This window comes from Copadichromis virginalis, linkage group LG5 (assembly GCF_057382275.1).
Source record: "Copadichromis virginalis isolate Kocher_CV1m ecotype Utaka linkage group LG5, C_Virginalis_male_GT1.1, whole genome shotgun sequence".
In the NCBI taxonomy this organism is placed as follows: Eukaryota; Metazoa; Chordata; class Actinopteri; order Cichliformes; family Cichlidae; genus Copadichromis; species Copadichromis virginalis.
The window spans coordinates 38,433,051-38,459,888 of NC_140622.1; the positions used below are offsets into that span (position 1 = coordinate 38,433,051).

A 26,838-nucleotide genomic window follows, 5' to 3' on the forward strand; every position below is an offset into this window, starting at 1 on the left:
TCTATAAGGTGAATAATGCAAAAAGATTAAAAAAAATGTCAGTGTAAAGCTTTTGAAGCTTTTACACCACAAACACATCTGTGTTACAGCGGATTTAAAAAAATGGCCCTGTGCTATTACAGCTTCAGAAAAAAAAGAGTCTTGTCCACTCATGATGCATTAGTCCCGGCCAATTACTAAAGTGTACACAGTGTATGCCGTGACCTTGTATCCACCTTCCATTACACTGAACTGTTATCCCTGACCCCGAAAAACTCACCTCTGGTTTTGTCATCAGACAAAAGCAAAGCCAGGAGATAGTATCTGTTATGGTGCTGCTTTGATCTATAGGAAGTGCTTTTTTTTTTTTTTTTTATTAAAGGAGAGTCAACATTAGTACTGAATATTACAACAATCTGACAAAATATCAAAACCAAACTACCTGGGTACGGCTAATGGTTTCTGCAGTGAAACCCTGTATTTGGTGAGGTTTCACTGGAGGCTGAAAAAGTTAATTCCTAATGGAGCCTTTGGGAGCACCCTGACCTATTTAATTTTTTTGGTGCTGTTTGTTTTGGCTCTAAAAAGGGCCTCAAGGACAGCCGGGCTGCTCTTTGATAATGCAGAGAAAGTGTTTCCTTATCTGGACAGCAAAGTGAACCGAGAACAGAGATGGTTATAAGACGTTTTCTTTTTATCAAATCATTTTAAATGATTTGTTGCATGATGTGTCAACATAATTACAGTATGTCATCAAAATAACACAAAAGTTAAAATATACTAATTATGTTAAGCTAACTATATTATTTGTACTAGATATTTCCTGTTTTATTCCATCTAGTCTATCATGCTAAACTAAACAAGCAGCTAGCTAAATTTTTATTGATGATACTGAGACAAATGTGGTTTCTTCACATCGTGACAAGGAAACGAACAATTCTTTTAAATTCTGACTTTTTTTTAAAGCATATTTCCTCATATTCTCCCATTTTTATCTGATGCCTTTGTTTCACGTCTACCCTCCCCCTTTTCTCCTGATCCATCATCGATTTACATACATTCCTTACAGACATCTTAATGTTTCTTGCCTCATTTTCTTCTTTACTTTTATCCCTTTTCCCCTTATCGAACACCCCAGGGTCATATTAATGTGCTGTGTTTGTTATTTCCAGTATTTTCAGCTTTTTATGATGCCACACGGCATGGCCTTCCATCTTCTCCTTCCACTTTAGGACCTTCATACTGCTTCATAACCATCTTTTCATTCGTTTCTATACCCTTTCCCCCCGCAGTCACCCCTCAGGCTTTATTCATAAATTAATTTATGTTTTGTAAGCAATATTTATTCCCCCTTATGCTGCACTGACTGACTGAGATACAAAAATCAAAAGCAACCAAGCAGATTTACACAAGTATTATATTCATGTCCAAATAAGGGAGAGAAAGTAGAAGTTGAGTTGGTTACAAATAGAAGGTGAGTAGTTTGTTTCCCAGTTCTTCCAGTCTGCATGAAGAAATGTTCAGAACCCCAAATTGTCTCTGTTGCATCCGTCAGAGTGTGAGCGTAATAACTGAAAGTAATTAAAGGCATTTTAACAACAAAACATTGTATGACTGTGAGTGTGAATGTAAGTATTTTGATTGCCGTCCACTACATCACAGGGTTTTATAAAATCTCGTTAGATAATTAATTGAAATAATTGCTGAAATCCGAAGAGAACAAATATTTTACAAAAAACAGGAAAAGAGGAAATGTTTATGCTCATCCATCAAAAATCTTAGCGCCTCTCAGAAATATGCTCTTGTGCCCTTTGGAGGAGTTTGATTTGCAGGGTTGGGAAGCACAGGATTGAAAAACAGCAAAGGCACTGAGGCCGAGCAATATTCAGCTAACAATCCTCATAGGGTGCACAATTATAGCCGCTTTTCCACGCCTATAGCTGCCACTCAAAGCTGTTTTGCAGAACACGTTTTCATTCTGTCACTTTGTCAATGTCATGTCTGTTGGTATTGGTGAGTTCTTTGTTCTGCAGCTGAGGGATCTCTCTGCGGCTCTCTGAGCTTCAGGCTTTTCAATGCATGCAGACGGAGGGGTGGATCATTCTGTCCGATGTAATGATGGAAATGATGATTGCTTGTCGCTAAGCATGACGGTATGTAATGTAGGTAGTAGTAGAGGGTACTTTTTACCCGTTATTTGCAAATAACTCCTACCTACTGAAATCCACTATCACTCCAAAATATGATTTGATAGGTTGTAGAGGTAGATAAATATTCACTCATGACCATATTCACTGAAGATTATCTTAAGGGAAAATCAACATAAACACAGAAATACGGTAGGTCTCAGTGGACCAAGTGTTGAGTGTTAGTCTTTGTGCCTAAATTAGTACTGTAGCAGATTTTAAGGATGCATCTGTTGCTGAATAAGCAGCTGCAAGCACACAAATTAAATCCTGCTTGACAGCCTCCGCACATACCCTCCATTTGGCAACGCAGTTTCTCAAAGGCCTCTGCAGTGGCCTCATCGTCGTGGGGGAGCTCCTCTCCCGTGGGCACAGAGTCGGGGCTGGGCCGGTCTGACAGGCAGCTCTCTGAGGAGCATTCGTCTCCAGCTCCCTGCTGCTGCCTGTACAGGTGGTGCTCTACCAGGAACTGTAGCTCTGGGAGGTAACAGAAGAGGTAAAAGAAAAGCAGGGAAGAGAAGACGAAAATGACAAGAGGTTAGATAAGTGGAAGAGCTATCTTGCAAAGGAAGAGGAGGTGGGTTTGTAGGAATATTGAAGTTAAAGGGTAAATTTAAAGTGCAAAAAAAATCACTAGGGAGGTGAGAGTAAGGAAAGAAAGAGGTGTGAGATGAAGGCAGCCAATGGGAGAAAAGATGGGTCATGAATAGCACAAAGGTAACAGAAATGAAGGGAAGTGTAGGTGGAAAACATATTGTGGGTTAAGAATCTAATAAACTGGCAACATTTAATTAACCCCCTGCACAGTTTGGAGTGACAGGGCAGGTAAAGACACATCAGAGTTTGGATATGAATTCTTTAATCGCTGTCTCCAGCCTCCTCCATCTGTGGTTTATTAGTTTTAATCCCCTTGTAGTAGGAAACTAAAGCACACTGATTATCTCCTCTGCAAGAACTGACTCATCACACTCAGAGCATGCAGTTTAGCTGTAAAACTAATTGAAAAGGAAATATCCTAGAGCTTCCTATTTCTTTTATCTCGTCTTTAATGTTCTCTTGATTCACTTTTCGTAAACGCTCCATGTTATTGCACGTACTTTGCATAAAACCATTTACATGTTGTGTTTGTATGTAAGCTGAATTGGTCTCTTAAAAATGGATTTGCATTAAATTGCTGGGTCCAAGTACCCCAAAAAAGTAGAAATAAAGATAAATAAATAATTTGCCTGTTTCATGTGGTGCAGGACCTTAATCTCAAAATTAGAGACCCACTTTTTAAACTGAAAACATAAAAACTGGGACGAATTCTCATAAGATAATGGGAAAATGAATGAGTGTTGGATTGAGTGCCGACCGGGTCCACATATAACACTCAACACCAATAACAACATGTCATCAACTTAAATGAGAACACCTGGACTTCCACTGGATGTTTTTATTTGGGTAACGTTTGGATTTGATTCCTTTAACAAAAACTACTTCTATAACAATTTTAATGTTGAGAGGTTTAAATGTGGAGTGATCCGGCTAACACTGGCAAGCCACCCTCTTAGCGAATAGAAATCTTTCATTTTGTGCCAAAAATTTACTTTTTTGAACTAATGCACTTACTGTATGTATGAGGCGTCAGCTAGTTAGTTTATTTTTTTTATCTTGGTGTTCCATCAGCTTTTTGCTGAGCAATATATAAAAAAAAAAAACCCTTAATACTAACTAATATACTGCAATAGTTTTCGATTTCAATTGGATTCAGTGCTACTTATATAGCACCAAATCACAACAAGAGTCACCTCAAGGTGCTTTATATTGTAAGGTAGACCCTACATTAATACATACAGAGAAAAACCCAACAATCATGTGACCCCCTATGAGCAACCACTGTGGCAACAGTGGGAAGGAAAAACTCCCTTTTAACAGGAAGAAACCCCCAGCAGAACCAGGCTCAGGGAGGGGCGGGGCCTGTTGCGACTGGTTGGGGTGAGAGAAGGAAGACAGGTTTTGGTTGCAACAATATTTTTCTGTGTGGTAATGAATAGTGTTAGTCATAAAGAGCTGATTTATGATCAGTTGGTGTTTTATCAAAAGAGCACACAACAATTTAACAGAGATTACACAGAGTACTGGTTTATGGTACTTATTATCATTTTGACTTGAGCAGCTTACTAACCTTCTTCTTCAGTCATTACCACAGTCTTCACTGTCTTACAGTAAAGTAGTGACAGAGTATAAAGCATTGTCCTCCAAAGCCAAATGTGACTTTTGCATTTGTTTCTCAAGCACCAAAAGTGTGCTATAATACTTAAAGTACCAGCATCACAGTTACTGTAGTATTGATGGCAATGCTTATAAAATAACTCACCTTTCATCGTAGGCGTTCCCTTTTGCCCTTTTCGCCGTTGCCGAGGAGAGTTCAACAAGGCTGCCTGTGAAATATCAGCGCTGCGCGTCAGCTGGGCAGAGAGCTCTTAGATTGAAGATATTACTATAACATAGAACTAGCTTAAAATTGAAACCCAGAATTCACATAATTTCATTTTCGTAATCTTGTTACAACAAAATCAAACTTTAATAGACAAGAAACTAGATTACCTTGTACAGCTGATTTGGGAGACGATCTTCATCAATTTCTATGAGAAAGCAAACAATAGAATAAGTACAGGATTAAATTATGAAAAGGCAGACACACACACACACACACACTTGATAACTGCACAGAAAGTTTCCATGTATTTCACAGTCTGATTTTAACAGCTTATTCTTCAGTGTGAGAGCACTGTCGCTGGAGCACTTGTGTGTTTGAACAGTGTGGAGCACAGTGGATATATGGTGACCTCCAGCCAGATGGTTATCTGACACGCTGTAACCACAAGCACTGCAATATGGTTTGCTCCATTTTTATCCAGAATTGTTGGTCATAATGTTTTATTTTTCATCATACGTCTGAAGGATTCTTTTTATGATCCACTTACATCTTTCACATAGACCCCTGTATATGCTCAACAGCTGTTCTCAGATACACACCTAAGCACGTGCAACACTCTTAAAGGGAAGTAAATATACATCATACTGTGGTGCACTCTTGAGCAGAGCTTAGTTTGACTGCAATTATTCACATATTATATAGATGCATAAAATTCTTAAGAATTTTAAAATGTTCATATAAAGTATAAAACTTTTACAGCGAGGGAAAGAATCTAAAAGACTAGGCTACAGCTGCCTGAAACACTGAAATATTCTTTATTTGTTGTTAAGCTAATTTAGTTTGATGAAACTTGTGTGCTTGTACTGAAATTACATTTTAAAAGCAAGATTTTTACTTCTAGTTAATCACTTACAGAGTTTTATAGCACTGTTTATTTGAATACAGTTTTTACTTAGCAGTAGAGGACAGGTCCAGCACAATATGAAGTATGAATTCTGAAGCTCACGGGATGAAGAAAAACTCAATAAAAAATCAATATATGAAACACGGCTCTGTTCGAAACAATGAAGAACCGAGAAGGAAAGAAAATACAGCTCACCAGAGTACAGTGAAACCATTAACCGGGATCAATAGCGAGCGTTTTGAACTTGGATCCAAATCAACGTTTTACAGCTTTAAACTTTTTTTTTCTAGGACACCACCTTGTTGCTTGGCAACCTATGCATCCCCAGGCATTGGGAAGGCACTGTGTGTGCACCAAAATATTCCCACTAAAAAGTATGTGCTAGACTGCTGAAAAATGCCACTGATGTGCTTGTTTCTTTTTTCATCATCGCTCTCTCTCTGTCTCTCTTCACCACACACATGCATGGGGGTGTAAGAAACACGGTATAAAAGCCAATAAATGTCATTTAAAAAAAAGATTCATCCCCGTGAAGCCGAATCCTATTAACACAGCATCCCAGGAGTTTTAGAAGGTTCATATGACATTATGGATATTTTTCATATTAACTTGTGGGCTCTCCTTTACGTCTCCGGATCATGTTTGATAAAACAGTCTGAAATTATCAGTGAAAAAATACGTGTATTCTATGTTTCTTGAGCAGCACTAAAACCTCTCACTGTGTTTGCTATGAGAGGCTGCAAATATTATCATTAGAGTAAATATGTCCTGCAATCCTCAATATGATAAACTGAAGAAAGTGGCTGGATGCACGGTTGTGAAAATATATGTTAAAAGGTGGTCTTGTAGAATTTTTCACATTAAAAGCTTGATAAAGTTGATATATGATAAAGTTGCCTCAGTAAGAGGCTATGGCCTTATTTCTATGTAGAGTGTAAACCATTAACTATCATTAGCCAGAAAAACAACAAAACAATATCCATACTCGCTGTAACACCTGTGGCTCAGGTGGTGGAATTGGAAGGTGGGTGGATTGAGCCCACAGTGTTATGCAGTCTGAATGCTGAAGTATTCTTAAGATACTGAACCCCATATTGCATCGACTGGAACGTGTGTGTGTGTGTGTGTGTGTGTGTGTGTGTGTGTGTGTGTGTGTGTGTGTGTGTGTGTGTGTGTGTGTGAGAAATGAAATAGATAAAAGTGCTGCATGAATGTGATTGTGGTTGGGTGAATAAGACTTGCTAGGGTATACAGAAGGCTGGGGGGAAATGGTCCCCTGCATCCTTGACCCTAATTAAAAACTTGCTTATGTTTATGTTCAAATTCCTATTACTTACAATATATTGTTTATTTTTTTTAAATATGGTCCCCAGAAGGACAGTTAAGCTAATTTTGCTTTAGTGCAAGCCTTACCCTAACAGTGACGCAACCCTCGTCAGATTCATGTGCTCGTAACATCTGATTGCATAACAGCTAAAATAATATATACCAGTCTTGTTATCTTGTTGTTTACTCAAATAACAATCATTTCAGTTTTATGATGTGAAATATAGACATGTTGCAAAATTATTGTGACGTTCAGTAGACGTAAAGAAAAAAAAAGACGGTCGCCTGGCAAAATACAACCGCTTCAGTGGACCAAAATTGTGCGTCCAAAAATGAAGTATAAAAGATGTCACTCTGACATCACCTCAAGCAGCAGGATACTATTTGACATTTTAGACTGCAGCCCAAAATGTATTTGTGGTTATCTTAGTTTTTCTTAGGTTTTATGATGATTTAAGTTAGTATTTGGGATAAGCACAAGTTTTAAAATGTTTAATTAAATCAAACAGCACAACTATTAAAATGTGTAGCAGTAGAAAAGCTAAAAAATAACTTGGGTAAAACAGAAAAATTGTTCACATGGCTGATATTCAGATTGTTTTGTCTCGTGTTGGGCCCATCTGTGATGCAGAATGAGAGAAAAGGCCAATAAAAAAAGCCTTTTCAGCACTGATGAGTCTATCACTGCAGCTCCCAGCTGACTGTCTGACACGACGCCAGATGAGAACAGAGAGGGTCTTCTGCCTCCACTTTACTCTGCCAAGCCGCTCCAATTTAGCTATGCACTGCTGGTGTCTGTTTGAAGCTGGCCTGGTATATCTGATAAAGAAAAAGCAGCCTTGCAATAAATGAAAAAGGAAACACTGTTCTCACACTTTGCATCTGAAAGGCTTGTTTTTCTGTGTTCATGTTGCAGTTTGTTACTGTTGGTTACAGAGAAGATGGGAGGTGAAGTCTTTGGTTTGTGGACAAATAATAATTGCCTGCTTTTAATTTTAAAGGCAACATTGTTCCTCCTCCTACACTCAATCCCCAACAAACCAGCAGCCACTTAATGCATAAGGCAGATATCAGCAGTTTAAACTCGAACAACCGTATAATGTTGAAATGAAAAAAAGGCTTAAGGGCTGGAAGTCTGTGTCTAAAGACTGATCAGAAAAGTGTCTTTCCTCTTGCATATAACAGAAAACCCACTTTATTATTAATAGTATGTGCATTTTAATCAGCGCACACACCCACGCGCCATTCTTTTTTGTTATGCTTTGTTTTGTTTTAATATGCTTATTTGTATTCTTGTCAGTAGTCACTTGGCTTAGGTACAAAGATTCAGTCTTGCCTAAAGCTGTTGTTTTTAGGCCTGCACCTAAAAACAGCACAACACAAAACTTCCTGACGCCTTTTGGATTTAACATAAACACAACAATCACGCTGTTTTTAACATCCATGGCATTAAAATAGAGTGTAACATAAATACGTTCTTTTACTTTGTGCACAAAGTGGTAGGTCTGTGAAGAGTGTGCTATTTAGTTTGTCTTATTCTTAGTGAAACATGGTCTGTATGTGTAATATTCAGAAGACTACACATATATATGATTATATCATATCATATCATGTTGGAAATTCCTACTAGTTTTAAATGTGCCAAAGTGTGTCAGGTGCCAGGATCCACTCCTACAAAGACAAGCTGCTGCTGCTTGTGCTCATGTTATGTGGTTAAAGTATTTCATATATAAGAGTTCCATAAGTGACGCTGCTCTTTTGCATTTGGAGAAATGTGAACACATTTTTAAAAACTAGTGCAACAAGCAATTAAAACCTTGATTCCTTAATTAAAGAGCACTAATATCAGAGCTGCCATAGTCAGTAGATATTTATGGAGCTGTGATATACCATTTGTGCATACTGCAATATTCAATAAATAATATGTGATGAGATTTTTGGGCCACCACTGGGTTTGAGATACGGTAGAAAAATCTCTCATAGACTTTCAATATGGTAATCAGCATGTAATTTCAGATGCAGCCATTATGGCAAAGTTTAATTTACTGTAATGAATCAAATATTTCTTTTTCATTTCACTCAGCTCTCCTCGTCTCACCCTAAGAGTAAGTAAAGCTCTTCTTCAGAGAAAGCTGTAGTGAAATTCACCACTCGCTTGTAATAACATTAAATAATGCAGGAATCCGTGTGATGTGGGGCACAGCAATTCTGCACCAGCACAGCTCCTCTCCCTCATCGTCATGTGTGCTCCCCATCCCCCTTTCCGTTGCACATCCGTGTTCTGTCTCACACACGTACAACTGTCTCGGGCTCTGATTACATGTCAGTCTTTGCCGCTGCTAGTGAGGATCACAGGTAGCATAAAAGACAAAGGTAGCTTGTGGGGCTGGAAAGTAAAGCCAATGGATAAATGCCTTAAGCCTGCCTGATTTTTAATGGCCAGCAGGGGGTGAATCCTTTGGTTACAAAAAATCAAATAAAATCAAATAAAATTGGAGTGCTTAAAAGTTTATGGGAAAGCAGCCAGCAGCTATGTTATGTTTATAAAATAAAAGCATCAATAGAGTTCAAAAAGAAGATTATCCAGGGTATTCTAATGCTTTTAAGCCAGTGAGCCTGCTGAGCTCTCAAAGTCACTTCTTGCTCTTTACATGCTGTTTTGAAACATCAAGAGGCCAACAGCTAAAACAGCTCCAGTCGAGATGTCACGATTCAGTTTCACTAACCAATCGCCAATTTTACGGTGGCTGGTTTTTTACTGCCTGTGGTCAATACTGGTACCCAGTTTTTTCTGCAAAAAAAAGAATGAAAAATATATATTTGTCACTATCTGATTTCTATATTTTTACATTATAAATAAAGATAAATAGAATACACTTTATAATTCCCTGAGGCAAAGTTATCAATCTCTCTGCTCAGTTAGATCTCAGTAATGGTTTTCAAAGAGGTGTGAAAGGAACACTAGTGATCTACAAACCACAGCAAGGAGCCATGACAATAATTTGCTATAAATTATTATTATAATAAAATCATAGTGTAGAAATTAAAAGTGTGTACTTATAAATGGGCACCATTGTGACAATAACACCATGTAGTGCAACAGTGTCTTAGCAGTGTGCCTCCCAAGATGTGTCTGAGTAAAAAACTGTCACCGTGTATCTGTCAGGAAATCACTCACGTCTCGCTGGTACAAAAAAAACTATTCCTGCAGACCAGCTTAGCAAGCTAACTGTGCTTTACTAAGGGCTATTTGAGTCATTCCTCATTTTAAGTGACACTAAGGCAAAACAAGGTAAATCCATATTATGGGATAAGTGGAAAACTTCTCTCCTGTACGATTCTGTGGAACCTAAGAGACCTTTTGGTCTCTAGTACGTTTAATAAGTTTAGAAAGAAAAAAAAAATGTTTAAAAGACATTTAAAATCAGAAGCCTGCAGTCAGTATCATCTTTTTCTATCAGGGATCAGCACAGCGGCTCATCTGCCTCCATCTCCAGCTCCACCTCCTGTCTTTTTGTTAGTGCCACCATCTCCAAACCATACATCATAGCAGCTCTCTTGTAAACCTTCCCTTTCGCTCTTGCTCTTGTCTTTCTGTCACAAATCACCCCTGACACTCATTTCCACCCACTCCGCCCTTCCTGCACTCCTTTCTTCACCTCTGCTGTGTACTGTTCATTGCTTTGGATGGCTGACCCCAGGTGTATCAGCTCATACACCTTCACTACCTCTAATACCTGCGACTTAACCTTTCCACCCGTCTCCCCTCATTCACACATACATATTCTCTCTTTTTCCTTCAGTCCCTGGAATCAGTATAATAAATATAAATGTAAGTAAATTACACTTTTATGTTTTGTCCATGCTTATTCATCCTCCTATTCCTTTTTTTCTAAAATGACTTTGCCCGCTGCACTCCTCTGCACACCCTCTCGAGTTCCTTATTTTTCTTTTCTCGTCTCTGATCTATGAAGCTAAGGGGATTGTTGAGGTTTTGCTCCGCACTTTTATTCAGAGATCAAGGTTGACTTTGAGACTCTGCACATGCTCAGTGTCCAATTACTGACTCAAATAAATGCAGAGGCACATGCACTTGTGAGCACACTTTCACAGTGGTTTTCAGACACCAGGCATATCACAGGAAACACTTATTCTTAATCTGTCCAAATTAGACTGTTGTTCTTTGCAAGATAAAAAAGCAAAGACATGTCATCTTTCTGTGGTAAAATGCTTTGATATGAAGAAAATAATAGTTGTGTTCCCCGAATCGGTCCTCAGTGACGCAAAACACTTGTTTTTTTCTTACTCAGCAGGGAGTATAACCCTCAGTTTCCTCACCTAAAAATGACTGTTTCTGCCCCATTGCCTGCTGATCATCTGTTAATTCTGCAGTAGGTCACATTACACACTCACAGAACAAAGTAAAGCAGAGGAAGCAGGGAAGCATGACTCATATAACAGGATAACTCTCAGGAGGTCCAGTGTTGTGTTTGATCATTAGATCCCATGAGAGGACGCGCACCAGGCTGTTTTATCTTGCTTTGTTGCAGCAGGAAGATTCATTTGGTGCATGATAGAGTTTAGATGCAACGTCACAACAAGCAGGAGAAGATATCAGTGTGAAACATACAGTACTGTAATTGAGGTAATTTGACTGAGAGTGGGCCTGAATTAATTTTGCATCTCATAGTAAGATTTTCAGTGAAGAAGTGCTTTAAGGTAAGAATTACAGGTTTGGCTGTGAGCTGTGGGAGGTTAGGCATGTAGTTGTGATATCTGTGAAACTGCACAAACTCTATTTGTGCAGGTTTATTAACTCGTCACTTTTTTGAATAAGGGGACCCTTCATTACCATAACGGTAAAAAACAAAGAGACGGAAGCACCTAAACCACCTTTCTCAAGGTGAAAAGTGGTTTCACCCAAAATAATGGAAATGGTACCTGACTGACCTTGAAGCCTTTATGTGCACACACTCGAGCAAAGATGAATGAGTCTGCTTACAAATGACCGAGTGGATCAGCAGTGCTGTTTTTTAAATTCTAAGACTGAATTCAGCCTTGAGTAAAAAATGCAGTTATCTCATAATTTTGAATGAGGTCACTCAAAAGGGCGCAAACAAAGACGACTCCGGCAGGTAAGCTGAGCCTTTCGGCAAAATGCTTAATTCCATTATGCGAATATAGTTGGGCTACTGTGCACACACCTGATAAGAGTCCTCTGTAATGTGAATGACTGCTGCTCACCTGTCATTTAGCACAATAAGGGATAAAATAGTTAGCAACACTTGTAAAAGCACAATATCAGCTCAGCTGCTTGCTGCTCAAACCATAGCTCTCAGAACTGTATGTATGTCTCTCCTGTGCTTAAAGAAAGCCAAATTCTGCTTTCTTAACAACCTGTCATTATGTCAGCCCACAGATAATGAACACAGAATAAGTTGATACACAAGTGACAAATATAGTGTGCGTGTTTGGGTTTCCTTACCTGGTGATGATTGATCACTGGATGCCACTAAAGTGGCGGGCGTGGGTCTTCGTCTTCTGATCTGAAAAAGGTTGAGAAATCGACAATTTAAAGTGCGACTTTAATCTTTACTGGGCTGAAAAAAACCTTGATCTTTGATGTTCTCACAAATTTTAAAAAATAATTAACTGGTACATAATAACTCAGGCATTTATGCTTTACGTTATCACAGCCACACCCATCAATTTTTATGCTTTTTTTTTCTACCCATCAAAATGCTAAGCAACACTACAGCAATTTCTCATATTTTATCAACTAACCAATGAGGAAGAGTCTAGACTTGTTTGCCCGATGATCAATTCAGTATCCTTGTTCTCTGCATGATGCTGTCAGACCAGCCTGGACCTTTGTGTTTGGTAGTTAAACACTCTGAAGATGCCTGAGCTGAACAACAGCAATCCTGCAGTGCTGAGCATTGAGAGCAGCAGGGCAGCATGCCGCCTCCTACTAGCTTCTTCTACCACTGTGGACTGTGCTAGAGACCATTCTGGGACAAAATATTAAAGTACATGCATTTTGTATTTCTGTATGAAACACACTGACTTTACACTTTATTAGCTACAGCTTACTAATATTGTGTTGGACCCCTTTTGTCCTCAAAGCTGCTTTCACCTTAAAAACAATGTGCCTGAAACATTCCTCAGAGATTTTGGTCCATATCGACATGACAGCATCAAACAGTTGCTGCAGATTTGTTAGCTGCACATCCATGATGCCCATCATGTTCCACCACATCCTAAAGGTGCTCTATTGGATTGAAATCTAGTGACTGTGGAGGCACATTATCCCAATGAAGGAACCATCAGAACAAGCGGTACTAAGGGCCACTAAATGTGCAAGTAAATATCCTCTATACCAGGGGTGTGCAACTCCAGGCCTTGAGTGCTGATGTCCTTCAGGTTTTAGATATCACCCTGGGTCAGCACACCTGAATCAAATGATTAGTTTATTACCAGGCCTCCGGAGAACTTCACAACATGTTCAGGAGGTAATTTAGCCATTTGAATCAGCTGTATTGGATCAAGGACGCATCTAAAACCTCCAGCACTTGAGGCCTGGAGTTGCCTAACCCTGCTCTACTGTTACACCACTGCCTAAACAGGTGATTCAAGCCAAGCTTTCATGTTGTAAATTTGAAACTCATCAGATCAGGGAATGCTTTTCCAGTATTTTATCCTCTAGTTTTGGTGAACAGGTGAAAAATGTAGCATGTAGGTTGCAATGAGTGGTTGTTTGAATTAGTGTTGCCTTCCTATCAGCTCATAGGAGTCTGATCATTATCCTATGGCCTCTGGCATCAACAAGGCTTTTTCTCCCAGGGAGCTGCGGCTGTATTTGTTTTCCTGACCATATTCTGTAAACCCTAAAAATGGTTGTGCAGGAAAATCCCAACAGATCAGCAGTTTCTGAAGAACTTGCATCAGCCTGTCTGGTATCAAGAACCATGCCACATGTAAAATCACGTTTCTGCCCCATTCTGATGCACGTTTTGAACTTCAGTAGGTCACCTCAACAGTGTCTACATGCCTAAAACTTAGTTGCTGACATGTTATTAGATATTTGAATTAATGAGCAGTTGCAAACGTGTACCTAACAAACTGGCTGTTGAATGCATGAACCACATCAAAAAATGTTACAAACATCAAGACCTTTGTTGGCTGATGGCCATATTCAGATATGTTGTGCTTTGTAAAATGACTCAATATGTCTGACACGGAGTATAACGTTTGCGTTTCAATGGGAAAATGTTTCTTCTCAAAGATTTCTACATTTCTGAGCTCATAACACAGACCCGCTGGACTGGTGGCTTTAATCTACCCACAACCTAAACTGCATTTTTTTGCTGCTGATGGATCGTTTTAGACCCAACATGACAGCAAAGACGTGCAATTGGTGAATGAAATGAGTACAGCACCTTTCATAGCTTGCTAATTTCCCTTTGGCTTCAAAATCAAATGATGACATTTCAATTATATTTTGTTCACAAAAAGGCTGTGATATAGTAATTTAAACAGAGCAGGAATTTAAACAGACAGTCAATTATTCACAAACACAGGTGCACACAAAAGCACAGACATAGCAAACGGGGTTGCTGACTAATGCTGCATGTCATGTCTGCTTCTGTCCTCTGTGCATCTTTCCTAAATGCTGCTTGTGCACTGAAAACAGAGCAGTCGACCTCATGCTACACAGTGTAGCATCACGTGGTATTCTTGTTACAATTAAATGGGCTAGTAGCGAATGACTTCAGAAGATCCAAATTTGATCAAAAATTGAAAGTTTTAACAATATCTTAAGCTGTATCATAGAAAAACAAATATGACAACAAATATGTCAGATGAGAATCAGTGATTAAATCAGTGGCACAGGTTTGAGTTCAAGTCTTTGGTGAGGCTGAAAAGTGCACAAAGCTGTTTTAGACTTATTTCTTCTGGATTGTTGCTCTATCTGGTCTCTGCAGACGTTATTATTGCAAAAGTAATATTTCCCCTGAGGTGACTCACATATAATAAATCAGCAATTGGAGCTGTGCACGGGTATAGACCTAAATTGATTAGCTTCACTCCGTAAAGACGGAATACAGATGTAACTACGTAACAATGGAAATAATGTGCAGTAATGAAAAATGAGCAGAGTCAGTTGTATCGCTGAGGCAAAGTCTAATTGGGTATTCAGATTTGAAGAGGCTTCATTGCCTTTGAAATCACTACCATGGAGCACAAGAAATCCCTGAATGAGAGGAGACGCCGAGTGTCTTTCTGTTAACATACAGGCAGATATTTTACTGCTTTGAACACTTCACTTTGGAGAAAATTGCTGACCTCATATCCTGAGACACGTGTCAGTGAGAGCTCCCTGTGACTGCAGCCTTCTCTTTAGGCTTGTGATTTTTTTTCATCTGTCTTGTGTTGTATAAATGCTCATGGTAGTTTGCTTTCACAGTAATCGCTGTGTCAAAACACAAGCTGGCTCCTCTGCAAGTGATTGTGTGAAAATTGTGTCAATTGGATAAGATTTTAGTTGTATATAAACACTAATAAATCCAAGCAGCCAAATTGCTAATTTTGTGAGAGTCAGTTCATCCATCTGTTGTCACTGATGCTCATCCGAGCTGATATCAGGTGAAAAGCCAAGTGCAGTCTGGACAGGTCAGCAGTCCATCACATCACTAATACAGAGAGAACAACAACCACTGATCCACACCTTTACTTTAGCTGTTCTGCACAGAACAACCTGAGCTGACAAATAGGCTCAAAACCAGAACTGTTTTGCTGTGAGTCAACAATGCTCACCACTTTCCCATTGGGCTCTCTGCCACTATGCAGTACAATACCTGTTCAGTACAAAATCACATACAAGCATATACAAAATTAACTGCCAAATAGCCAAGACCGAATGAAGCACTGAGCAGGCATCACTGCCCTCTTGTCTGACTGCAGGTTGGCGCTTTTCTTCGATTTCTGTTGAAATCTCACTGAGAAAGCAAAATGTGGCCTTACACAGAATGAATGGAAATAAAGCACTCTGGTATATCGTTGGCTTTTAAATGTGCTATATAAATAAAGTTGCATTGTATTGTATATTTCAGTACCGCCTGGTGGTTAGCTGATGAGTGCCAGCAGACTAGTCAGCATCTTCCATGCAAACTAGCGATCAAAGCAATCAAAAGGAGGTTTTGGTCACCTGGTGACCACAAGCAGCTTCCAGAAACCCCTCACCAATCGGTTGGAGAATTCACATTTGTCCTTAGTGATCAGAGGTTGCCAGGTGGTGTTGGGTGGCTGGTCTCTAACTCTGTGTGACTGAGGCCTCCCATATGGAAAAGATATATATAAATCTTATAAAGTTTGTATCTGTCTTGTTTGAAACTTGTATGAAAAGCATATAAGAGTGAAAACAGATAAAAGATCGCTTGAAAATTATATAAATGAAACTTGTATGTTTTGGATACTTCCTAAAACAACATATGAAAGTAATGAGAAAGTGGCCACTTTCATGAGTAAATCATATAAGCCTTATAAGATTCACTATATGAAGCAAGTTTTTCCTATTTCGTTGGCATATGGGCTGCTGATCTGATGTGGAAGGTTTCTTAGGAATAGCACTCAAAACTGCAGCTAATTTTGTGTAATGTCCCTTTAAATGACAATAAATTTTACATTCTCAAAGTAATTTAAGTGATTTCTCCCCCTGAAGAATACATATTATCTTAATTGATTTATCTGGTATGTTTGCAGCTTACTTAACCTCATGAGAAGCAGGGCTCAGAATCGAGAAAGCCGCAATAGAAAAACACTCTTGTGTATACTATACATCTTGCACTAATATTTAAGCCCTGTGCGTGTGTGTTTTGTTACCATTTCAGAAAATCCACCCCGCCAGCTCACATTAAAGCACAAACAGGCATGGCTGTGTAGAAGTGATTATTCCCAAAGACATTATCCTTCTTCTCACCCGGCAGCAGAGCAAACTCACTGATCCTTCACTCGCATAAATAACCCAGCTTACTGGACTGCTCACCCCCCTCAAACCGCCATGCCTGCCTTTCAGCCCACAATCCATTTAAAATGGACTTTTGCGCTCTTCACAACAACGAACAAAAACAGCCTGTGAAAGTGACGGGTGGGCAGGAAAGGCTGTGCATGCCTGGTATTTCTGATGTGTGGGGAGCGGCCAACAAAACACCTCTGACTGGTAAATGTAGGTCAGGCCACAAGGCGGTAGGGTCAAAGTCTTCTTACAACGATGCCCGCGAGTTGTTTGGATGTACAAAAATAAGATTAAAAATGACAAATTACATCCACCATTAGAATTTTTCTTTTCCTCTTGACTTCATTTTACATGAAAAACAGTGAGACTAATTTTTGTAATGCTGGAACAGCAACAGCTATCGTTCAAACAATGACTGGAAAATGTCTTTAAAAATAAAGAAAACTCAGCTCTGAATGAGTACAATACTTATTTTAAGACTATGGTCCATGTTGTCCCTTTTAAATTACAGGATGAAAGTTATCGTATGTGATCAAACTAATAATGGAACAAAACACTTCTTTGGACAGTTTTACATGGAGTCTCCTCAAACAGCGAGACACTTCTGTTCTCACACTTGAACTCTAAAAGTATCTGAGACAATCTAAAACAAGATGGAGAACAAGCACTCAGTTATGAGCGCGCTAATCTTTGCTACTAACTTGAAAGCTGCAAGTTAAGGAGCCATTTTTATAGAGAGCCTGCAGGCTCCCTACTAATCCCCACTAAGTGTTGGCATGCAGGCCATGTTTCAGTACACTTTGTCAGATGCCATCACCGTCTCTCCGTTACACACATGGTGTCTCTTGGCATTGATGCCTTGACAAATCACCTGCAGCAGCATTAGACAAAGTAAGAATATCACCTCGGCTTACGACCTACCAAGTGCATGTTTCAAAGTTGAAGTGATGCTGGTTGCACAACTTGCAGGTTTGTGTATAATAATAAGTTTCAGGTGAGTGAGTGATAGAATTAACGTCCTCTAGATCTGTGTTTCTTATTTGCTGATAACGTTCATGCACTAAAAATGACCTTGTAAGGGCACTAAAAATATTACATTCGGTTACATTTAAATTTGTTTTTGGTTGAAATATCTCTGCACACCGACAAATGTTGAGCTGAGAGTGACACCCCTGTCTTAACAATGTGATAATCGGATGCAACATGGCACCTTCTGGATAGATGAATCCCCCGAAAGGCTTTTTAAAAATGTAATTTATTAACACCCAGACAGTCAGTTACCAGTACACTGGTAAGCTAGCCGACTACATGGCATTGCCAGCTTATTCAGGCCAAATTGTCAGATAGCATACAACAAATAAAGCTTAGTTTGGTTTAGAAAAGGCTAGAAACATGATTTCAGCTCCTGTGCTCTGTAAAGGAAAGTGTAAATCGGGACGTATCTGTGGCACTTTGTCTACATTGTTTAGACAAAAATACTCAAAGAAGAAGTTTAAAGATCTCAAATCAAAATTTGCACAATTTAAAAATAAATGCACATCAGTGGCAAGTATGGCATTCATCTTCATTAAATAATGACCATTGATAATCTGCTGTACTTGAAGGTTGTTCCTGGAAATCGCCTCCCTGAGGTAATAAAGGAAAGGTGTTTAATAGCTATGTTCTCAGTAAAGAACAAAGACCACCTGCATGGGGAATGCGAGGACGGACATTGTCTCAGCACTTAATTGTCCATAATAAAATTATTTCAATATGTCACAATTCATCATCTAAACAGGGAATATATTCCTTTCATTTATGAGCGAAGCTTCTTCAAGCGAGCGCTGCTCATGTAAATGAAAGATGGAGTTTAATATGAGCTCTCTGCAGGACAATGAATAAGATTTGATCCTTACACAACTGAAATAACTCTGTTAATCAGCTTATAAATACTCCAATTAATTCCTCACAAATAATAGCACTCAAGGAATATGTGAATTTTTTAGATATTTTATGTTTCCTCCTGGGGAAAGCCACAAAGTTCATCATTTTCTTAGCATAAATACTAAAACAAAGTGAGACAGATAATGTTCTTTGCTCATCCACAATCAGCAAACCTACATATCTGAAGGTAATTTCCCTCAACGGTAATCCAACAGCAGAAATCCGTCTGGTGTGACTCGATCAGTGCAGCAGGGGAAGAGGTAAAATAATGAGTTGGACTGATGATGGATCAAGGCTTTTCTGTGAGTCAGGACTGTAGCGTTGTCAGGTTTCCGGTTATTGTCATGGCTGTGTGCAGGCAGAAGGAGAGACAGGACCCAAAATGCAGGACTCGGAGGCAGACATTAACTCAAAAGACTCAGCTTTATTGCTGATAGCAACAGAACAGGAGCCTCACTAAACTGGGAGTACAAAAACCAAACTAGCTAGGCAGGCAAGCAGACAGAACACATAGTTAACATGAAAGTAGAAGATGTTAACGACACGACACTGACACAAAGACACACTGGGCTTAAATACACTGAGGGAGTCATCAAGGAATTAGAGACAGAAGAGGAACACAGCTGGAAGGAATAAGACCTAAAGCTGGAACACTGACATCAGACAGGAACAAGAACCTTCAAAGTAAAACAGGAAACAAAACACACTTTACTAAAACACGGACTAGACAGAGAGAGACAGACTTGACACTGACCAAAACCTACTAAATAATAATCATAATCAAAACAGTATCACTGATTAATCAAATCATTAATCATAATCTAGAAAAACACCAAAACATGAGAAACAGAAAGCTTGGTCAACATGACCCAGAACCGTGACAGTTATGCCTTTAGGATAATGAGGTGTTCACAAAGTAGCCCTGTGCTCACAGCTATGACTCAAGTGTCCAGGTGCTCGAGTACAGGAGAGCTCCATAGTGGATCTGTCAGAAAACTGCCCAGTCTGAGTATGCCAATTATGTGCTCGACATAAAACTCCCGCATGACTTCCATAAAACCGCCAGGAGAGAACAGATGCTATCACCCAATTACCATATCCTGGATTCAATGTGATGAAATTAAAGCAGAAACAATTTTCTACATCTGTCAGCGATAACTGTTGAACTACTACTATAAACAGCCAATCAGCTATGAGTATTATTGTTACAATAAATAATAGAATATGTACAATCTATATAAATCCATCCATCTATGTAAATGATATGTTAAATAATATAAAAACATTGAAAGAACACTAAAAGCAACTAACTACAATATGCAGATTATTTTCTCCTTTTGGTACGCCTGCACTGCACGACTGAGACGACATTATGAGGTCTGTTTCTACACTTGGCTCAGGGCAGGTACACTCCACAAAATAAGGAAACTGTGAGTTACTGCTTACATGCAAACGCACAAAAATCATTTTAACATTAGCTGTGTTAGCTAATATTAGAAGAAAGTAAAATGCTACTTTGATTTACTGCAAGAAAATCAAAGTACTACCTTCATTCACACTCACTGAAGCAACATAGAGAGAAAATTAAAAAGCAGAATGCCACAAAAGTATTAGATCACACAAAGCTGCACTGATTCAGCTCTGCTGCTCCTTCGGGGCCACAGATTTAGCTAGCGGATAGCGCTGCACATTAAATTCAAACCCCTGTCCTCTCCCCTCAGGCAGGTCGCAGCTGCCGTGCTTAACAACTTTTTATGGTGGAAACCTTGCAACACACAAAAAACACCAATCTCAAATCCCAGCCCCCTCCATCTTCTTGTTGTGGTTGTAGTTGCTGCTGTGCAAGCCCCCAGCTGCCTATTATGTCACAGAAGCATTAGGTGTGTAAATGTCAGGGGAGTGGGATAGTTACCCTTCCCGAGTCCAACGGCTTTTGTTCATGTGACACCATCTGGTCTTGGCCTCTGTCAGGTCCAGTGTCAGATGTACGGCTATAATATGAGATGATTGTGCTGTATTATGGATAAGAGGAGTGAGCGAGCGTTTGGGTTTTTTGTGTGTGTGTTTTGGTGATTAAGGGTCAGAGAGGTTCCTCTGTCTGGTGCACAGTTCTCCACGGAGGCTGATTCACCATGCTGGGAGGTGTCAGGTTGCTGGGATTACTGAACCGTGGGTGAAACCTCCTGGTGTGACATTCGTACGAGCTCGTGCAAACACAACACACATTTTCTTTCTTTTTTTATTATATCTGGAGGTTCCCTTTGTTTATTTCCTTTCTCTTTATATCTGACTGTCTGATTTGTTCGTCTGTCTCATATACACCCACACAAAGACAAACACATAAATAAATATATACACTGTATAAAACCACACACTTGGGAGCCAGCTTGCCACACAGGCTGAAGAGGCCACTTGCAGAGGTCTTAGAATAAATTGAAAATGTAAAGTCCCAGTGGCAATCAGGCACGCTTTTGGTCATGCTTATTGAGGCTGTGAGCTAAGGACTCTCTTGAGTCTTTGCAGAAACAGTAAAGCAAGTTTTACCCATATAAACCTAGAAGGAGATCTATCTGCTCGTGAAAGAAAGCAGGTAAACACACGGCTGCGAGCCGTTTAAGTCTTAAATTGAACGGCCGCAGCCTGGAATCAGACGTGTAACTGAATAAATACAGACAACACCAACTCCCCCAACACTCAGACACAAACAAGACAGACACATGAAATTACGTCTGCATCCTACAGATACCCTTGCAAAGCCGGATGTTGAGAAAAAGAACATGCACTGCAGAAATTTTGAGAGCGTGAAGCGTGACCAGATCCCAACAGACTCAGTTTGAGACAAAGATTGTTTGTTTGTTTGTTTACTAATGAAATGTATTCACATATGTTATAAAACTCTGTAATCTCCAAATTATCTCTATATTTTATATAGATTACAAGAACCCTGACACTTGAAGCCCTGTTGCAACCCTAATCTGTTTTTTAAGACTCAGTCACTGTTAAATGATTGCAAACTTCTTCTGTATTGTTAATCATTTATGCCATGACAGCGCAGCACAAAGAGTGATCTGTGTGAATACAAATACCAGTGTAATACCTGTCATGTAATATGTAATTTCCATAGCAGTGCAACCCAACATGTTTTCACCTTACCTGTGAAAGGTGGCCATTTTTTATTACATTTAAAATCAATAAAAACAATTCCAGCACCTGTGATGCCTCGTGTTCTTTATTACAACAATATAATGGACCCCCTCTTGAACTTTTACTCATGCTGTCTGAAGGTATTTCCATTTTATGGTTCTGAATGATTATATTCCACCGCATTATACTGCTGAAGTCAGTTACTAAGAACATTTCACATATTGTGAAGGTGCTACATGATTTAGCAAAATAACTGTTTGAAACTACACTCAACAAAAATATAAACGCAACACCTTTGTTACTGCTCCCATTCCCCATTGGATGGACGTAGAGACCTAAAATTCATTCCAGATACACAATATAACCATCCCTCCCAAACAGTGGTCACAAATCAGTCCAAATGTGTGGTAGTGGGCACATCTGCTATATTGAGATAATCCATCCCACCTCACAGGTGTGCCACATCAGGATGCTGATCTGACATCATGAGTAGTGCACAGGTGTACCTCAGACTGCCCACAACAAAAGGCCACCCTGGAATGTGCAGTTTTTTGCACTATTGGGGGTCTGGGGACCCAGAACCGGTCAGTATCTGGTGTGACCACCATTTGCCTCATGCAGTGCAACACATCGTCGCATGGAGTCTATCAGATTGTCAATTGTGGCCTGTGGAATGTTGGTCCACTCCACTTCAATGGCTGTGCGAGGTTGTTGGATATTCGTGGGAACTGGTACACGCTGTCGTATACGCCGGTCAAGCACATCCCGAACATGCTCAATGGGTGACATGTCCGGTGAGTATGCTGGCCATGCAAGAACTGGGACATTCTCAGCTGCCATCTGCCCTGAACAATGTGAACCATGATTCATCCGTGAAGCGCACACCTCTCCAACGTGCCAGACGCCATCGAATGTGAGCATTTGCCCACACAAGTCTGTTACGGCGACGAGCTGCAGTCAGGTCAAGACCCCGATGAGGACGACGGGCATGCAGTTGAGCGTCCCTGAGACGGTTTCTGACAGTTTGTGCAGAAATTGTTTGGTTGTGCAAACCAATTGTTCCAGCAGCTGTCTGGGTGGCTGGTCTCAGACGATCTTGGAGGTGAACCTGCTGGATGTGGAGGTCCTGGGCTGCTGTGGTTACACGAGGTCTGCGGTTGTGAGGCCGGTTGGATGTGCTGCCATATTCTCTGAAACGCCTGTGGAGATGGCTTATGGTTGAGAAATGAACATTCAATGCACGGGCGACAGATCTGGTTGACATTCCTGCTGTCAGCATGCCAATTGCACGCTCCCTCATTGCTTGTGGCATCTGTGGCATTTTGCTGTGAGACAAAACTGCACATTCCAGGGTGGCCTTTTGTTGTGGGCAGTCTGAGGTACACCTGTGCACTACTCATGATGTCAGATCAGCATCCTGATGTGGCACACCTGTGAGGTGGGATGGATTATCTCAATATAGCAGATGTGCCCACTACCACACATTTGGACTGATTTGTGACCACTGTTTGGGAGGGATGGTTATATTGTGTATCTGGAATGAATTTTAGGTCTCTACGTCCATCCCATGGGGAATGGGAGCAGTAACAAAGGTGTTGCGTTTATTTTTTTGCAGAGTGTAGTTGGCAGTGTTTCTTATTTGTAAATCCGTCGTCCAGCCTGGGTGAGTGAAAGACTAATCAAGCTACCATTTAGTAACTGGCTCCCTCCCAAGTTTCCCTCAGGATAACTGGTGCTCACGTCTCATGGTTTTATCAGGAAAATGAATCATGAGAAGTCTTCAGGCTGAAATGATCGCAATCTTTTCTCAAATTTTAAAGGGTAAGAGCCCGGCTCGCTGGCTGGGAGCGAACGCAGAACTGGTACTATGAGATGAGCCAAGTGTTTATTAAGAATTACAGAGGACTTCGTATTGATTTATGAGTAGCTGGTGCGACCCAAACTATGATTTAAACTGGAGTAAAATAGCATAACAATACATCCCCATTATGTGTGCATTTAGTGGAGGAATGAACAATGTTTATCCAAAAGATATTCCCTGAATTTATGTTCTGATGATAGCGGTGTTAAAGACATTGAACATTAACCTCCTGAACAAAAAGTACCACTGACTTTTTATCAAGACATCATGGGTGGTGCTAACTTTTGGTTAGCCAAAAAGTCAGGTTTGTCCTGCTTGACCCTGGTTTATCCAGGTTATTCCAGGTATCCTGTAATTTGTCACCTGCCTGTTGTATAGTGTTATTCTTAAACATAAGAACAAGAACATGAGGATATGTGGACAGCACTGCCCAGTATATCCAAAATCTCCCACAAGCTATAGCTTTAGATTTAGCACATGTTTAATATGTATACATATGAAATCATTCAGCCACTACTGGTGCCCTTTAAATTGGGTATTTTCATCACAGAAGAGACCAACTCTGACAAGGATAATACAGTTTATTAGAGAGAACAGTTGTTAAAGCCCCAAATTAAAGCAGTTGTTTGGTGAGTAAAGTCCCAGAAAAAAAAACTCTCTAACTAATAAAAGCTTGATATAGCTTTACCTTGTTCAACTTTACCCACTGACAGTACATAAGTAAAAACACCACTTCTAAATTTGTGACCTTTTACGTGTTGTTAAGGAGGCGTTTACTCCAAAAGCTCAACATCAAGTCATCAAACACTTTGTAGAAGTGACACTGAGATCATGTGACCAGTGTAGCTTGATCTTTTATTTATGATGGTTTCAACTGCATGTCAAAGATCATAACAGTGGCTTTAATAAGTAAAGATTACCTTCCTGAACAAAAATGGCAATTTTTCTGCAATCATCCAGCAACAATTGATTTTGTTATCGAGGGATCCTGGGAGGAGCTAGGATCTTTTGGGTTTGCCTACATCATCACTGCAGGGGCTGTGGCTCCAGGTCTATCCTGTAATTTGCCTTTATGTCAGAGAGTGCTCTTATTCTTAAACATTGCATTTAATTAGTTCTCCTTTATATAAGAAGCACAAATTGTTTTCATGCAGAAGTAGACACCAAACCAGACTGGAAACGGCTCCAGATTTTGTGCCAACTGTCTTATTTTGCTGTATACGACTCCGTGTGTCTATGTCAAACTGATGTTACGCTGACTGAAATGCATGTACACACCAGCAGATGCAGCCATCTCATATTTAGTTTCTCATATCTGAGGCTTGTAGTCTTACATTCTCCACCTGCTACAGTAGCTCTATGTCTTAACTTAACTCTCAAACTGAAATCTCTACAGAAGAGCAAACTCTCCCTCTCTCTCTCTCACACACACACACACACACACACACACACACACACACACACACACACACACACACACACACACACACACACACACACACACACACACACACCATCTACCTTCCCTTTGGGTTTCATAGTATCAGCGAGGGAAAAACTAGTGTCGGGAAAAGCAGCGAGTGAGACAGAGTGTAGCCAGACTCCTAAATCCTTGCCAGCTTTACTTGAGCTTCATTCATTATGAACGACCTGTCCTGTTCATGTTATATTTATAAAAATGAGAAAATGGGACACCTCTTTTCACTATATTCCCAACAGAAGGATGGATTGCACTCACTAAGCTCCTTCAGACACTAACAGGAGTTCTCTTTTTTTATGTCATAAAGTGGTGTTTGCCACAAATCAAGTTGAGTTGTGCAGTTAAATTACCTTAGAAGAAAAAGTCCATTAATGATGAATGAGTAAAATTCATTCACCCTGTCAGCATTTCATTGCTGTAGGATACAAGCAGTCAGTCACTAATGAAAAAAAAAAAACACTGACCTCCTAGAGACATCAATATACTGCGGCACCCCCCCTTAACCACCGCTGAGATACTATGCATCTCGGTAAAGCCGCTCACTGTGAGTGCAGATGGAAAAATCAGTTATGAATTCATCATCTTCACATTAGAGCTGTAGTCAAAACATACGTCAGGCTAATTAGATGCACAGAAGAAAATGTGGTCTACTTAAAGCAGCAGTTACTCATCAGTGTAAACTACAGCATTTGGGATGTAGCATGCTCAGCTGCTCAGCTCTGACTACACCTGCTTGCTTTGACAGCTAGATTACATATGCTTTAAATATGTGTTCAGAGATTTTGCAAATCGTTCCAAGTATAAAGCAATTTTTTCTTGCATCTTCACTAGTCATCTTGATTGTTTTTTAAAAAAAGTGGGAGTAGTACTCTAATCGTGTCTCACTGATGCAAAGAGGAATCCCTTAAAAGTCCCATATTACCCACACCTGCTCCTTCCACCTTTCTTCCTGCCTCCTTTCCCTCCACCTTACCTGTTCAGCTGCCTCTGGGTCCAAGTGGGTGTCCAGTAGAGGGACGGTGAACTGTATCTTCCTAGGGCTTCCAGTTTCCATGGTGGCACTGTCTGTCAGAGAGGCAAACGGGAGGAAGAAGGGGATGATCGAGAAAGGAGAATCCGTACGAAACAAGGAGGATAAAGAGCTGAAAAATAAGTGAGCTCCAGCTTATTAAAAAAGAATCAGATTGTTTGAGTTTCTGTCTGACTCTTTTCTGTTCTTTACTTTTGCCTTTAAACACACTTTCCCCTAATTGCCTTGTTGTTTTGTGCCACCCGGTCTCTAATGATTTTCCCTATCTTCAACACCTGCTAGTGTCTCTATTCTATCTTCCCTCTCTGTCTCTCCAGGCTCTCAATGCTCAAGCAAGGGCATTCTCCGCAAGGAACACCTCTCCTTCACTCTCATTCGCTTTCACGTCAAGTCCCACCCTCTTTTCACGTTTCTTTCCGTCTTTATTGGCTGTCTGAGCTCAGGGCTGCTCTGCAGCAGCCCCTGCACAGACGAGAGAGCGAGGATGACAAAGGCATGCTCTCTCAAAGGGTAGAAATGGGTAGGATTTATCCAGCCTCTTCTTCAAGAGTATTTTTAAAATCACTTG

The 26,838-nt window shown here is 40.0% G+C and overlaps 1 protein-coding gene across 2 annotated transcripts in view; it reads right to left on the bottom strand.

Moving 5' to 3' along the window:
- Positions 1-26,578, bottom strand: part of LOC146710309 (protein phosphatase 1 regulatory subunit 1A-like) — a 32,442-nt gene extending 5,864 nt beyond the window's left edge. Inside the window, exons 1-5 of one of the 2 annotated variants that reach the window (XM_085457716.1) lie at positions 26,214-26,578; positions 12,303-12,363; positions 4,755-4,792; positions 4,525-4,588; positions 2,460-2,642 (exon numbers count right to left, since the gene is read on the bottom strand). In XM_085457716.1, the coding sequence (XP_085313842.1) occupies positions 2,460-2,642; positions 4,525-4,588; positions 4,755-4,792; positions 12,303-12,363; positions 26,214-26,294 (427 nt within the window). In that variant the 5' untranslated portion in view covers positions 26,295-26,578. Of the gene's footprint in view, positions 1-2,459; positions 2,643-4,524; positions 4,589-4,754; positions 4,793-5,686; positions 6,202-12,302; positions 12,364-26,213 lie in introns of those variants that run through there. The other variant, XM_085457717.1, reaches the window with a different exon arrangement.
- Positions 26,579-26,838: the final 260 nt, after the last annotated feature.